This window comes from Engystomops pustulosus, chromosome 8, assembly GCF_040894005.1.
Source record: "Engystomops pustulosus chromosome 8, aEngPut4.maternal, whole genome shotgun sequence".
Taxonomy (NCBI): domain Eukaryota; kingdom Metazoa; phylum Chordata; class Amphibia; order Anura; family Leptodactylidae; genus Engystomops; species Engystomops pustulosus.
In genome coordinates this window covers 81,291,271-81,308,434 of record NC_092418.1, presented here as the reverse complement: position 1 = coordinate 81,308,434, position 17,164 = coordinate 81,291,271, and the positions used below count along the sequence as shown (strand labels likewise).

At 42.3% G+C, this 17,164-nt stretch overlaps 1 protein-coding gene across 9 annotated transcripts in view; it reads left to right on the top strand.

Moving 5' to 3' along the window:
- AGAP1 (ArfGAP with GTPase domain, ankyrin repeat and PH domain 1) overlaps positions 1–17,164 on the top strand; it is a 264,345-nt gene that overhangs the window by 160,466 nt on the left and 86,715 nt on the right. For all 9 annotated transcript variants that reach the window (XM_072121466.1, XM_072121465.1, XM_072121468.1 and 6 more), the window contains 3 exons: positions 3,171–3,298; positions 3,451–3,606; positions 10,713–10,805. In XM_072121466.1, the coding sequence (XP_071977567.1) occupies positions 3,171–3,298; positions 3,451–3,606; positions 10,713–10,805 (377 nt within the window). The remainder of the gene's footprint in view (positions 1–3,170; positions 3,299–3,450; positions 3,607–10,712; positions 10,806–17,164) is intronic.

The window sequence follows — 17,164 nt, the reverse complement described above, 5'->3', positions numbered from 1 at the left end:
CAGCCTTTAGCATGGGTATTAGTAACCTTTTTTAGGGAAAGCTGAGTGACAACCAGTTGACTTACTATTAAATCTCTCACAGGAATAGTCACCCAGCTTTCCTACAATTCCTGGAAACCACCAATTTCTTACCAAAGGAGAGACCAGAATGGCTAAAGAATGGATTCCATAATAACCTTCGAGTTCTGGACTAAAAACTTTTGGGGTTCTGAATTCCCTATTTGCCTCTTAGAAGATTGATGTTGTACAATGCACTGCAGAGTGTGCCCCAGGATTATAAATTAGGGACGAAGTTAAGATTTTATATGTCAGGATGGATTACTTGGCAACTTTGACCTCTGTCAAATTTACATGGTCTTGGTTCCTTAACCTTTAAAAGGGATACTGGTCACCAAATTTTACCCCATTATAAACTAGCAGCCCCTTCAGGTAGGGTATGAAATGTTTCTAGAATTCTCTCTTTTATGTGAAATCTCACCTGGGAATCTATATAAAAAAAATAAAAAAAAAATCTGCTCAAAAATAATATACGAAAATGAGCTGAGACAACTCACTTTTAGGGGGAGTGTCACTTCAGACACTCCTATCTTGGACTCTACAGGACCTACAGCTAAAGTTGAGTGGACCAGATGTTCATGGTCAGGGTTTGTGTTTGGACGCGAAGGTTGGACCGCAAATGTGTCTGCTCATCTCTACCTACATCCATGTGTAATGGTGTCTTATAATATATGAGAATCTCATCTTAAAGATGCCATCAGGCAAGTGATTCTTTGATCTACAGAACCATAGTTAAAGACAGTTAAAGAAATAGGCAATAACTGGATCTATCTTTATCTGTAATTTCATTTTCAACTATTTCTTTAGCTGTCTGTATCTCTAGTTCTGTAGCTTGCAGATGTGATCTGAAGGTAATATCAAGTTTCTAGGTACTTTTAAACCGATTTTAGGGGAGTCTGAAGTGACGCTCCACCTGCAGCCTCGTACATGACTCTTCTCTGTTTGTTCTCACATGAATCTGGAAATATATATATATATATATATATATATATATATATATATATATATATATTGTGTGTAAACGGGCAAGCATTCACATAAATGAGGGAATTCTAGAAAGGACTTCATGGCCTATTAGTAGTTTAATTGTGTGCATTTTTGTACTGTATTGGGTGATTTTAGTTTTCTTAGCAACCACACCAGTATGAATAATTAAAGTCTCATTTCTTTACATGGACAGATTATTGTAATCTGGTCTCTTTTTAATTTATTGTATTAATGTTTATAGTTAGATCCATAATATGTAAAAGCTGATTTAAAGGGGAAGCTGTAATATTCCTTGTACAAGATGCTATGAATGGCTATGTATTACTATGTATATTAGTTTGTCTATGTCTTAGTGTTCATAATCGTATCTTCTTATCAGTGCGCGCACATACACAAATATATCAATCAATATCTCTCCGCCTGTCTATCTAGATCACATTACTATGAAGCCGGCTACTATATTAATTGCGTATTTGTGTGACATTCTGTCTCCAGCTGACTCTGCTCCTATTTTGCTGCAATTTCCCATTAAGTGCCATATAAATCCATAAACGTGGGCTATTAGGATCAGCTCTCTAGATCAGGGGTAGGAGGACTTTCCTCCTCGGCTATAAATCTCTCCCGAGCTCCGAGCTTCATCTCCAAGATCTGTCCCCTGGAAACAGACGTTTAGCAGGAAAATTACTCTGAGAAAAGGCAGCTTACATTTTTAATATAATCGTATTGTAAATTAACACTATGCGGGAAAAGAGGGCGAGAGGTGCTGCGCTGTCAAGTAGCGTGCGTGACCCACCCTGTGCGGGAACGGGGGATTTAGTGCACCTCTGTGTCTACATCTCATTTTTGCTAAATAAATCTTATGAAAACAGAACTTCACGCAATGAGGATGGTGAATGGCGGCCGGTTTAACCCTTGCTTTTTGTGGAGGTATAGACTAGTCCCCCTGGAGGATTGCGTCCTCTTCTGATCTGCTGTGGGTGACTTTGTCCCATACTGAAGGTAACAGCTTATTACAAGCACATTTAAATCCCCCCATTAATAGGAGCAATTAAAGAATAGCTCCATTTCCAGCAAATTAACAACCCGGAGAGGTAATTGCGACATAAATGAAGATAAATTTGTTTTAATGTTGCGAGAAAAGGGAGGGAGGCCAGGAGAGAGTGTCAGGTTTTGGGAGGGGGGATGTTTTATGGCTAATGTAGGATTCATTGCTGTGGCCGAGCAGAGCTCAGGGGGCAATAGGGGGCGGAGTACTGGCTTGCAAAAACTATATATGGGGTTTAATGTCACCATTAAAGATCCAGTCTCATAGAAGCCGGACCGGTGCTTTTATAAATTGCGACCTTTCATGTACGTGATATATACGTCTAGGCGTTTTACGGCTTTGTACGGCGTCAAATGACATTGAAATTGCTAATATGTTAAGTGTCCCATTACGGTAACTCATCTTGGGAATGTTGGGGTGCAACCACCTAACCTGTTACATTCTTATGTTCATATTATTTCTACACATACTAAAAAAATGATCATATATATATATAAGTACGGTATTTACATTTATAAATAATATTGTCATAATATTTTATGCTAGGATCATAGTGAGAAAGAGGTTATTGCTATTTCTTAGATATAGGGCACCTGGTTATATGATGGTCCTTTAATAGGACTTCTATAGCGGTCCAAGATGCTTCCACTTCCCCCATATTACAGAAGGTTTTTACTTTTGTCAAATTCTAAGGAAGATTAAATTGTTCCATTAAATTCCTTTTTGTTTACTGTGAGTCGGACTAAGGTCTGATCCAGGCTTCATACGCTGCAATTCAGTTTGTTCAACCCGTATCATTACTAGTGGTATTATTTCTGTTATGGGGTTGTGGATGTGCCATGGATGGAGATAGATATATATGGATATATACTCTAATATGACCCTGTTACACGCCATTGGTGTCTGATACGGCACAGCTATTACTCTGTACCTTTTGCTTCCATAACACAGATGTGAACAGAGCTGTATTAATTATTATTATTATTATCATCTTATTTTTTTGTGTTCCTTCTCTGATTACAGATCTGTCCATTTCTCCATTAAACTCTACATACTTTTTCCTTTTCTCCACATTTTGCAGTTGCCCAGAAGATTGTAGCGACGCGTAAGAAGCAGCAACTGTCCATCGGTCCCTGCAAGTCTCTACCGAACTCCCCCAGCCACACATCCGTGTGCTCAGCACAAGTTTCAGCTGTACATATTAGCCAGGTACGAGCTGTAATGCTATGCCAGATATTATAGAACTAGAAGAACCAGCATGACGTAGCAATGTTGCAACAGAAACTCATTTTGAGTTCTTCTATTTAACATAGACTTGTACCTCCATTTATACGATGCTCTCCTTATGTTCTTCTACACAGACTAGTAATGGCGGAGGCAGTCTGAGTGACTATTCTTCTTCAGTCCCTTCCACTCCCAGCACTAGTCAGAAAGAACTGAGAATCGATGTGCCCCCAACAGCCAGTACGCCTACGCCGGTGCGAAAACAGTCCAAACGGCGGTCTAACCTGTTCACGGTAAGTAAACTGCAGTTGGGTGTCACCCATCTAAAAGTTCTGATATGGACACAGATTAAAGTGTCCTTGATATGACTGATGTCACGTATAAATAAATATCAGTATGGACGCCACTGACACTGGCAGTTATATAAACGTTATGGCCAAAAATGGATTCTGTCAGTTCATACTTTTCTCCACCAGGTGGCAGCAGAAATCAAAGGACTGGCTGGTTTAGGAAATTCACAAGTTCCTATAGAAAATTGGTCCATAGCATTTGTCTATAGTAGCTGGCCCAGACTCCCTAAAAATCACGTAATGCTGGATTATTAAAAAAAATAAAGTTGTTTTTCAAATAATAATGATTGCTTATATTATTAGTATTAGTTTTAAATATACCACATGGAAAAAACAAGTATCGTGCAGCTCACCTGTCCAATGATTTCCAAAGATCAGCCCTTCGAGGAGTATAGTGGCGTGTGAGTTCGACACGTCTTTGGGTGTGCTCGCGTAGCCTGCTAGGACTGCAGGTGTAATAAGGCCTTTTCAATGAAAGTGAACACGGCACTTCCTTAAAATCTTTTTCTTCTTTATTGGTATCAAAAATTAAAACATGATAGGCAGAACAAGGTTACAGCTGTAACCTTGTTCTGCCTATCATGTTTTAATTTTTGATACCAATAAAGAAGAAAAAGATTTTAAGGAAGTGCCGTGTTCACTTTGATTGAAAACGCATTAGTTTTAAATGTAGCAATGTAAAAGGTTTTATGTTCTAGCATTGTGACATTGGTGAGTAATAGTGTGGAGCTGTCAGGATTGGCCACTGAAGAGTACCAGTAATCTAAGTACAAAATTCATGAACACAAATGTGTTCATTAATTACTAAAAAAAAAGAAAAGAAAATAAATCTTTATTTAGGACTCTATTGTTTGGTTATATAGCATAAAATCCCCTGCAGGTTTAAAGGAAATCTACCATATAAGTCCGTCATGATAAACCAGGGACAAATACTCCTAGATCCAGGCCCTGTGATGGTGGTAATCTTCTTATATATGCTATCCATGGCCTTCTTCCTTCCTAAATTTCACTTTTAAAAGTATGCTAAAGAGTCAGAAGGGCTCTAGGGGGCTTTCTGTTACACTGTTTCCCTTCCCCCTGTTCCCTCGGCATTTCCCCACTCCCTCTGCCTGCTGTAAGTTCACACTGGGAGAGGAAAGTGCTCCTGCACAGTACAACAGCCTGTGAAGGGGCTTTGGTAAGGCCCCCCCGGAGCTCTTCAGGCTCATGACCATAATTATAATAGTTGATTTTAGAAGAAAGGAGGCCATGGATAACAAATATAAGAAGATTACCACAGTCACAGTTCCGGGATCTATGAGTTAGGCTATATTCACACTGCCGTTGCCCGCCCGTACCGTACCGTAGCGGGCAACGGCAGTTTCCGGGGAGAGGAGGAGGAGGTGAGCGCAGCTCACCCCCGCCCCTCTCCATAGCAACCTATGGCGCACGGCGCCGTATTACAGGAAAAGATAGGACAAGTCCTATCTTTTTCCCGGGTACGGAACGGTACGGTGCCGCACGTGTGCGGCACCGTACCGCTCCCGTACGGTGCCGTGCGCCCATAGAAGTGTATGGGGGACGTATATCGGCCGTATATACGTCGGCCGTATATACGTCCCCCATACGTTAGTGTGAATGTAGCCTAAGTGTCCCTGGTTTATCATGATGGATTTTGATGTTAGATTTCCTTTCAAATGTAAAATATTACCTGCACCTTCCAACAGGGGGGGACTTGTGCACTTAATGTATACTGTCTATATAGTGAACCATAAGAGAGATAATAACACTATGCAGTTACCACACTCCCTCTAGTGGAGATTGAATGCTTTATATTATTTATATCTGTCCATTGAGAAGACCTAGAGCTCTGAATCAGAATATACAGTATCCAGGCGGGTAGGGGTTACATGTCTATAGAGGTAAGAATCTATAGGCACAAATTTAAATAATGACTCCATGGTGTCACTAGAAAGTATTTTGACGCAGGAGGAATTTTCCCCAGTGTCCGGCATGTAAAGGATTTTAAAGGAAAGAGGGCAGGATTTAAAGGGGGTCTACCAGCTGTTTTGACCATACAAAGCTGCAGACAGTGATAGGTATTGGCCATGGATAGACCTTTGTGTATGTGCTGTTAGCAGTAGTACTGTGACAAATTGATTTATTTCCCAGGGTTGTAGCTGGATTGGCGCACTGTGGGAGCGGCCTCACACTGCCGCGTTCTTTGGTCCCTGAATTCAAATTTCTGCGCAGCCCCTCCCCTCTGCTCTAATATCTAACCCAAAGCCTACTACAGCTCTTACTCAGAGCAAAGGGCTATGGTTTGTTCAGTGAAATCTTGTACACCAGTGCACCACAGTGTAAGAAGTCTGGCTACAATCCTGGAATATAAATGCATTTTTCACATTTCTGTTCTACTCAAAAACAGGACTGCTGCCTAACACTGTCTATAGTTTTGTAAGATGTAAGGATTCCCTATAATGCTACAGCCTCTGTAGTCCGACCAAAATCCTTCTAATCACTCTCTAACCTTTGTACAGCCACAGATGAGCCAATTATATTAATTGGATGACAATTCTAAGTAGATGTGGTGTGAATAGATGTACTTTAAGACAGAAAAATTTGGGTAAAATTGAGTTCACAAGACAGGACCCATGACGTTCTGATCTCAGTGGTTTTTACTGCCTGGGACTACAAGAAGAGGGAGAAGGTGTGCGCAGGGCTGGATTATCCTTGTAGCTCCTAGCCCTGCAATTCTCCCTGTTCAGAGAAAATCTACAATAATAATAATAATCTTTATTTATATAGCGCCATCAAATTCCGTAGCGCTTTACAAATCATAGGGGACATATACAACTATATTACATTACAAAGAACAAACAGTCATATGGAACAATAGGAGTGATGGCCCTGCTCACAAGAGCTTACAGACTATGAGGATAAGGGGGTGACACAAGAGGTTGTGTAATGGTCCAGCCATTCTTTATAAGGGAACAATATAAAATAATTTAATAAATAATTTACTAAACAACGATGTTGCTGCTTGGACCAGCCATCAGCCGCCATCTTATTTACAGGGTCCTAGGTGAAAAAGTCTGCAGAGAAGCCTGGAGCTTGGTATATATCAGCTGTTTGCCAGATAACAGATGGGAGATAGGACATACGATGGATTAGTAAAGGGAGAGTTGACATTTCAAGCAGTTAGCGAGTGTGATAGGCTTGCCTAAAGAGATGGGTTTTAAGAGCACATTTGAAGCTTTGGAGGGTAGGCATTAGTCTCAGAGTCTGAGGAAGGGCATTCCAGAGAATTGGTGCAACTCGGGAAAAGTCCTGGATACGTGCATGGGAGGTTCGAATTAAGGTAGAGATTAATCTAATGTCACTGGCAGATCGAAGAGCACGGGAAGGGCGATAGACTGAGATGAGAGAAGAGAGATAGGGAGGTGCAGCATTATTCAGAGCTTTGTGGATGAGGGTTATTATTTTAAAGTGAATACGGAAGGAGACAGGCAGCCAGTGCAGTGATTGGCACAAACTGGAGGCATCCGTGTAGCGTTTGGCCTGAAAGACGAGCCTGGCTGCTGCATTAAGAATAGATTGAAGAGGAGAGAGTTTAGATAGTGGAAGACCAATTAGTAGGGAGTTACAGTAGTCTAGTCGAGAGTGAATAAGTGCAACAATTAGCATTTTAGAAGTTTCAAATGTCAGAAACGGCCGGATTCTGGAGATGTTTCTGAGATGCATACGGCAAGAGCGAGCAATAGATTGAATATATGGTAAAAAGGAGAGGTCAGAGTCCAGCACAACCCCAAGACAGCGGGCCTGCTGCCTCGGTGCTATAGTGATCCCACGGACCGAGATGGAGAGGTCAGGGTTGGGTTGGTTAGTAGATGGTGGAAAGACAAGAAGTTCAGTCTTAGAAAGATTAAGTTTCAAGAAGAGAGAGGACATGATGTTAGAGACAGCAGAGAGACAATCACTAGTGTTCTGGATTAAGGCAGGAGTGATGTTACGTTCAGAAGTATATAGCTGGGTGTCATCAGCATAAAGATGATACTGGAAACCAAATCTGCTGATGGTTTGTCCAATGGGGGCAGTATAGAGAGAGAAGAGGAGAGGACCTAGGACTGATCCCTGAGGAACCCCGGCACTGAGAGGAAGATGAGTAGAGAAAGATCCAGAAAAGGAGACACTGAAAGTGCGGTCAGAGAGATAGGAAGAAAACCACGAGAGTGCAGTGTCCTTTAGGCCAATGGAGTGAAGCATCCTAAGGAGGAGCTGGTGGTCCACAGTATCGAACAATCTCTGCTTTGCACTGTATTGGTGTCCTCATGGCGCCAATACAATGGAAAGCTGTGACAAAGCACTGAGCAGTAGGCTATAGCTTAAATTGCCATTTTGGCACTTCACAATTTAAAAAAATGGGTTTTTGTTGTAGTTTGGACACTTACTCTCCAAAGGGGTCACCACCACTGTTATTTACCATAAGTTATTTCTTACCACATAAATGTTCTACCATATACTGCATGATGCAGGCCAGAAGGACAATGCTATATATACAGCTCTATGGATATGCATGGCAATCACCACGGCCTAATCCTATAGCAGTGATGGCGAACCTTTTACAGACCGAATGCCCAAACTACAACCAAAATCCACTTATTTACCGGGAAGTGCCAGCATGGAATTTTATACAGTGACTTATTTCCTGTTTTTCCACATCTTTCAATCGTATCGGCCCTCTGAGGCCATCAATACAGTTGAAAGCAGGAGGGCAAATTCAGATTATTATTGTAGCTTCTCTCCAGGGTCTCTCTGTAGAGGAAGAATGGTGGGTCCAGCAGGAGGACCTCCAAAGATAATGCACTTCTGTCAACACCTTCTCACTTTTCCTGCAGTTCCAAAGAGCCAATAAAGTGTCTCTTTAAAATAGCACTCACTGCAGCCTCTCTTAAGTTACCTGGGACTCCAGGAAGATTTAGTGTTAAGGGAACTCTGTCCTTGGATGATGGCCTGAGTGCCCATAGAAAGGGCTCTGAGTGCCACCTCTGGCACCCGTGCCATAGGTTCGCCATCACTGTCCTATAGGATCACCCATGAATGATGAACACTAAGGAGCTTGAGGCTTTTAATGTCAGATTTCCTTGGTGCTGCTCAGTTTGAGTTCTGAGCTCATCAGAGTTACAAAGTTTTGGAGGCCAGGATTATTAGATCTTAGAACTAATAAAATAGATGGATTAATTAGAGGTTAAATTAGAGGGATATTGTAATTGGAAGGATTCCTGACTTACTCAATGGATAGAGGTGAAGGCTAGTTCTGTGCTGGATTGACCACTGGGGCACACACCCAGCAGAATGGGCCTCTCCAACCTGCATTCTCCACAGCTCCCAACCACACCTAGACAGGTTACAGTGGTGCACCCATTACTAAGCATATGCTTATCAGTTTCTCCCCATGCCATAGACCTTTATTGGAGCAGCTTGTACATACAAGACTGCAGCTTCAAGCTCTTTTTGGGCATGGGTGGAATGAGAAACCCAAGTTGGATTGTGGACAGCATGGGTGTCCCTCAGTTAGTAAGGATGGTCAGGTAACCTATACGGTACAGTTTTTAACATTGAACTTTCTTATCCAATGTAATGCGATGCTATAAGTGATATTAGTTAAAGGAGGGTCTGTCAGCTCCCAAATCACCCCACAAGTAAACAGAGCTTTGTTTAGGGTTCTTTATAAGCTTTAGAGACTATAGTCTGTCTTTTTCAAATGTATGGAAGAGGTGAGGCTGTGCCTGTCGCTTTCTCCTTTCTATGTCATTCATACCAGCATTACCCCTTTATTCAACGACTGAATTGTCCTATAAGTGACAGATTACTGGAGCGCAGGGCAGGTTATAATGTGCCCTGTACAATGCGGTTATTACTTGTGTTATTTGGGAGCTGGTAGAGTCACTGTAATGCAAACAGATCATCAGATCTATCAGTGACAACACAAGTCAAATAGCATATGATAGACGCTAGACCATATTAATTGGATCATTATCGGGTTATTAATAAATGTGCCTGTGAGATGGCTGCAGATGGCATTCATTTATCTATCAAGCACAGTCACAGGCGGCTGATGTGCTAGAAAGCCCTCATACACTGCAATAGACCACCTTGAGGATCAGTTATATGTTATATGTACAATTTGTATTTTTATTGGGCAATTTGTTCATGTGCACAAGGCAATTATCGTGATAAATACTGTACACAATAAAAGTGACCCCAAAAGTTTACAAACAGGGACAGTAGGAAATTTCACCCTGAGTCGCCAAAAAAAGCCCCAAATATGTATCCAACTAGATCTATGAAAAATCCCTGTATGGCTGGAAGCACAGGTGGCGTTTTGAACCTGTTTTTGTGCCATTTTTAAGCAGTCCATTAAAAAAACGCATGCATTTTTGACCGGTTTTACCAATTATCTTAATTAAACCGGGTCAAAAACGGATGTGTTTTTTTAACTGACTGCTTAAAAACGGCCCAAAAACTGGTTCAAAACGCCATGTGTGCCGCCGGCCTTTGGGTGCGTTCAAACTTTGTTTTTCAGATACAGTTTTTGCAGCCAAAAGCATATGTGGATGATAATGGGTGAGAACATATAATTGAGACAAGCTGTCACTATTCCTTTTTCACTCCACTGTTGGTTTGGACATAAAAAAACTGCACCTGAAAAACTGAATGTGTGAACACAGCCTCAGAGTGTTGTACTTTATTAAACTGCAATGGAAGCGATATGTCTAACTAATCATATCCAGTCCTGCACTTCATCTCCCACCTGGTAGGTATTTTGCATAATGGGAAGCGAGTCTCTGTGTAGAAGGAGTTAATGTATAGTTTGCTGAGTAGCAGTGGCACAGGAAGGCAACTATTTTCTGTAGAAGCTTGCAATCTAACCTCGCTGTTTCTTATTTCTGTGTCCACGGCAGATTAAATGAAGCAGACTGCTCTGACGGGGGGCGGGAGGCGCTCCGGGAGAGCGGGCGCTCTGTGTTTGTGGAGGTTTTAACGGGATGTGAACTTTTGCTTTTCAGTCTCGAAAAGGGAGCGACCCAGACAAAGATAAGAAAGGTCTAGAGAGCAGAGCAGACAGCATCGGCAGCGGGCGAGCAATACCAATTAAACAGGTAAGCTTCCTCCTTGCCTCCGCCTCCCTCCGCCAGGCTCCAGTGTGTAATTAGAGGAGCCCACGCTCGGGGTCTCGTCTCCGAGCCCCCCGCTCTCTGCACCGCGTTTGATGCCCCCCTCCCTGAATGTGGAAGAGTTGCTCACTTGACATCAATTAGGCACGAATCCTGCGCACATTAAAATGGGATCATTAGGATAAAGAGGTGGTGTGAGAGGGGGAGGGGATCTGCCATGTGACAACAGGCCCTAATGAAGTGAGCTGTTCAGGGGGAGGCAGCCAGGCCCAGGCAGCTTCAAAGTGACGCCTTTGTGCAGAACGCTTTGATTGGGCCTCTCTGCGCCTGTCTGCTGGGGGATTGGGAGCCCCCCTCCGATAACCACGCACGGGCTTGATTTGGCTGGTAATCTGAGCCCCCCTCCGACGGCCGATGGGCAATTAGCCACACTGAACGTGTCAGCTGCAAGACCCTGTTTGTAATTTGCTAATGAAGTACTTGTACCTTTTGATTAGGTTCAGTTTCATTTAGGCCTCCATTACCCGAGTGAGCGTTTACAGCCCTAATGAACGGGCTTAATTAATCCTTCATGGTGACGCGGAGGGAGAAGAGGGGGTGAGGTAGAGTCAGCAGGAGCAGAGACTTGGAAATGTTAGCCCATGAGAGGCCGTTAGTAGCCTAACAAGGAGGAAAGGCTTTGGTGAGGATCCAGAGAGAGTGCGAGAGCTCCGTAACGAGGCAGAAAAAGCCAATATACAACTTGTGATTCCTGTCGGAGCTGACATCAGGGAGTCTTTAAGGGCTCGGCAGGAGTTTTTGGTTTCTGTTGTATAGGTTGATGCCGCCGTATAGAAGAGCACCGATTATGACAGCATGGAACTTTCCAAAGGTTTATAAATTGATCATTAGACCCTGTCCTCAGCATCTATCAATGGAAGACCCACAACATCTCTTTGATTATTGTGGCCAGTTGATACGCCGCAGCCAACGCATCCTGCAACTAGCCCACGTTACGGGCCGCGTTAATTGCCGCCACAGCATGTTAGTAGGGATGTCTGAGGTTGTTCCTTAGTACATTACATGTTTACAAAAATCTGATACATTGTAGTAAAAAGTAACATATTTGTATTGTAACACTTGTATATACATACATAGACTGCTCTGGAAGGTCTGGGTTTGACTTCTCTTGGCTGCACAGAGCTGTACATAGAGAACGCCTGATTGCAGTGGGAGGCAGAGGCTCCTCTGGTGCCATTTGCATAAATCTTGTTAAGTCAGAGGCAGTTAATGAGGTACAAATGAGGCAAGGAAGGTGACATGCAGATCCATGCTGGCAGATGGGAGGTGGCTCTGGTGGTATCGGCTGCCGGGGTGCCTGCTCCCCCCTCACCTCTGGATTGGCCCTTTATTATCCTTATATATCGGACTGGTTCGAAGAGCTTGCAATCCATATATTCAGACAACAATCTGTAATGTACTTTCATGTCTTCACTGCACTGTCGGGGGACACAATTCACTTTTAGGTGTCCGCTAAATGATGGATAGACTAGATATTATTTGTGATGCTCTAGTACTGTCACATATTACTTGTTATAGTGCTAGCAGATCCCGGAGTATATTTTATTGTATCAATAGTTGAAGTGAAATGACTTCTCAACACTGATATGAACGGAAAGGGAAGATATAAAACGTAATATTTATGAGGCGTTATATGTATAATAATAAATAATTAGTCAGAGTCAGAATTGATCTTGCCCAGCGTTTCCGCTTCCTGCCAGCGCACAGTTCACACCAGGACTTTAGACAGACCTCACCGTAGGCGGAGATACATCAGATCTCCGGACAGAAGTTTGTACGTCTTTTTCCAGCGCCTCGCGCCACAGCCTCTGGGACAAATCTTTATTAAATGGGGCCCATAAACAGTTTCCCATTAGGAGCGGAATTGTATCACTTTGCCGCATATAATTTGGTCACCCAGCGTTGGTTGAGTCACAGAGACTCATTACGAGTCCTTGTGGATGGGACTGAAAGCTGCTAACGATTGTACCAGTATAATTAAATCTTTCCAAGCACTCGGCAGCAGTGTCAACGAACTGTGAAGAAAATAATGTTATATAGCCAATCAAAAAGAGATACTTGTAAACTCATTTGAAGCGTCAGTGTGTGTTAGAGCCCTCTCTCTGGATGATGCTTATTGCTTGAGAAATTAAAGATACAGTTTTGTGCTAAGAGGCAATCCGGAAATTACATCCTGAATTAGTTGTTAATTGATTTGGTAATTCCCTGGGGTCTGCACACTCTCTCTCACTTCATTTTTTCCCTTTTTGTTGCTTTTCGTTAAGTGTCTGTTCTCCCAGCTCCACAATCATGTTTACCAATTAGATGTAATGATAGGAACAATGTGGGGATGTGAGCTGGATGCAATGTGTGTATGTGTGTGCGTGCCGCGGATAATGTGGAGTGCTCGACTGAGCTGGAGTGTATTGTGTCTGATCAACTCAGTGTTTGTGGATATCTGCAAAAATAATAAAAAAAAATATATATTTATATATGATCCATGTAGTATGGCTATAATAAATTAATATATTACTAGTGTATAAATATAAATCTTGCCGCTTTGCACTTTTATGTATCTTATTCTGCTACAGAGGTTCAAATACACAAAATTTGGTATAAAACCTTGTGGGTTTTTTTCCATATATTTTTTTTACTGTATTTTTTAGACACACCCCAGATTTATTCATCAAAAAAGGAAAATCTATGTGAATCCAATTGAAAATATGCAGCTTTGATACATCCATCTATTCATACAAACACACACACACACAGCTCTGCTACATTCATCCTCACACAAGCAGCTCTGCTACATTCATCCTCACACAAGCAGCTCTGCTACATTCATCCTCACACAAGCAGCTCTGCTACATTCATCCTCACACAAGCAGCTCTGCTACATTCATCCTCACACAAGCAGCTCTGCTACATTCATCCTCACACAAGCAGCTCTGCTACACTCATCCTCACACAAGCAGCTCTGCTACATTCATCCTCACACAAGCAGCTCTGCTACATTCATTCTTACACATACGGATGGCACTGCTGCATCCATGCTCACATACATGGTGCTGCAACATTGATCCTTTCACACACAACAATGATGCATACGTAGTTCCAGCCTCAGTATAGAAATCTTGTCCTCCCATCCTCTGTCTTGATCAGCTGCATGGACCAGTTGAAGGACCTTACAGTGATGAAGCATGTGATCAGTCACATGCCTCTGACATCACTCTAGGTCCTTGTCTTCCTCAACACAAGTTAGGCTGACCAGGAGAGGGAGAGTGCAGTGCAGAGGGTTAGAGATCGTGTGAAATGCCTTTTCGTCACTATGCTCGATCTCCTGACCTTCAGACTGGGAGTCCTGACCTTCAGTCTATAAGACAGAGGCACTTTTTACCAAAACTTTTTGTTGCTAAAAAAGTGCATCTCATAGTCTGAAAAATATGGTATTTCATTTTTATCTTCTGCAGCAGATTTATTTCCAGAGTTTTCATTACATGCATATATTTATTTAAAGGACACCTGTCATCAGGTCTCTGCCACTAGTCCTGTCACTACTACCTGTTGGAGCGGCTCACAAGGATCCCATCCCAGCCTTTATCTAGTTATTTCATACATTATTCATTGTAAAATCACATATTTTTTATCAAGTAAATGAGGCAGGTCACATGGTCAGAGGCAGTGATATCACCCCTGTTACCCCTCCCCTCTCCTCCGCCTGCTCTTGTCTGTGTGTAATGTATAGTAAAGCATTGCTATTGTCTGTGCTTTATCTGCTGACATGCTGCATCCTCCTAATACACATGTGTGAGACACAGACATCAGCTACACAAGTACCTGACATGTTCTGCTATAACATGGCTGCCTGGAGCTGTTGTATCTCTCCTATACACACACAGACTGCAGGGGCGCCAGCTCCAGGAAGCACATGGAGGAGCCATTACACCATTATACCTCACACCATTATACAGGCTGTCAGTCAAACACTGGGGGTGTGGCTGTGCTTCCCACTCATGAATAAGCCAGACAGCTTGAAAATGCTAATGACTCATTGGACATTTCACAGGTCATTTGCATACAGCTTTAGGACCTCATTGCTTAAGGGTGTTGACACATGGCGTTTTTAGGCTGTTTTTTTGGGCATGCGTTTTTTACAAACTAAAAACGCCGTGTGTGTCACCACCCTAAGTTTACAGGCATGTAGAGGGACATTGAAGGGATAGAGGCAATGCTCTCTAATGGCAGTTTATGAAAATATATTTAGTTTAGGAGGTTAATTTGCCTGACGGGTTCTCTTTAAGCCAGTTTCCTACGGTGTGTATGAATATCATTAAGAAACGCATTTTAGGCGCATCTGTAGGCGCTACTCCTACACGTTAGATGCGTTTTAGATCTCAACACTTGTATTTGAAAGCAAACAACACGTGTTGCTAGTTCACAAACGCAAGCATTTCGGTCTAAACACTTGAGTGGCCGGTGAGTGTATTTTGCCCTTAACCTGCGCAAAACATGTGTGGCTAGTTCCTGAACACAAGCATTTAGGTCTAATCCAACATGTGCACTCCACCTAACTCCACCCATGTGTGCTTGGATTCAAATGCATTGTGTGAACATGGCCTAAGGTCTGCTGCTGATTAGCCTGCTAATCGGTAAAGATATCCAGTACCTTTAAATACAATGCTCCTTATTTATTACTTTTTAAAATTCCATCCATACACTGCCAAAATGCAGAATTTATCAATGATTACTGAGGATATTGGATACAGATTTCAAAGTTTGCAATGTGATGATTGAGATCCGCCATCTGCCACATCCACAAAGTAACCTAAGTCCATGTTGGCCGTCCCGTACCACCTTAAGCTGGCAGTCAGGAATTGCACCTGATATGGAACGAGTCAAATATGCAGCATTTTACGCCAAGCAGAGTTTATCCAAAATTGACAAGACCTATGAATTTTACAATTTGCAGCATGTTGGTTTTATAAAGGTACATTTCCTTGTGAATCTACATTAAAATCCTTAAATGAACGTTATATTTTCAATATAGTTTGCATGAATTAGTAGTGCCTGTAGATATACGTAACAGCGCTACGCCTCTCATACAGACACTGAATTACTGGTTTATTCACGTTATATGAATAGTGAGTACACGTTAAGCTGTGTTTGCACTCAGCAGATTGGTTGCTGGAATTTCTGGGACTGAAAACTCCCATTCCATCCATGTGTATATATCTAATTAATAATTATAATTCCTTTATTTATATAGCGCACACAGATTACGCAGCGCTGCACAAAGCATGTCAAACTGGTCCCTGTCCCCATGGGGCTCACAATGTAAACAACCTACCAGTATGTTTTGGAGTGTGGGAGGAAACCGGAGAACCCGGAGGAAACCCACGCAAACACGGAGAGAACATACAAACTCTTTGCAGATGTTGACCTGGGTGGGATTTGAACCCAGGACCCCAGTGCTGCAAGGCAGAAGTGCTACTCACTCAGCCACCGTGCCGCCCTATATCTAAAACCGATTAAGGGATTTCTCCAGGCCCCATTCAGATGAATTGAACAGTAGTGGATGTCGAGTCTGAAGTTACTTCACCCGGCCTCTACACTGAGCATGGAGCTATCTGCCTCCAACCCTGTGCTGTACCGGGCCTGTACCCCTCATCTGTGCAAAGGCTGCTCACCCAAAAGGATAGGATATCAATAGGAAATACTGGAAAGCCCCTTTTTAAGGTGTTTTTAAACATTTGATGAAAATAGAAGATCTCCAGTAATGGCATTAAACTCTTACACATGATAAAACTACAACACGCTAGCACTTACAGTATGTTTGTGTCTATATACACATCTTCACAAAGTCATATGTCTGGATTTAGATCTTTTTTATATGAGGTACCCTCAAGACAATCAAACTCAAGCAATAGGTTGGACCTTTATTTTCTTAACAGTTATGACCCTTTAATTAAAAAGAAAAAGGAACCTGTGATAACATGACTTATCTTCATTTCTACACAACCTTGCAAACCGCCAGACATTTACCAGACTTAATACATTTTTTGGGTTTTTCTAATAAAAGACTTTTAACGCTACCAGCGCACAAAAGTCTGTGTATAATCTGTGTCTTCAAAACATATGTCATCCATTTTTGCAAATCCCCCCCAAAAAATGGCTGGCAAATGATGTCACTAGCTTGTTAAATTCGCTTCAAGGACATCTTCTACCAGGTTAAAGGATTGTAAACCTAGCACACTGGCATACAGGTGTTGTGCCCCCTTTGACAGGATCAGCTCTTCTTTAAGCTT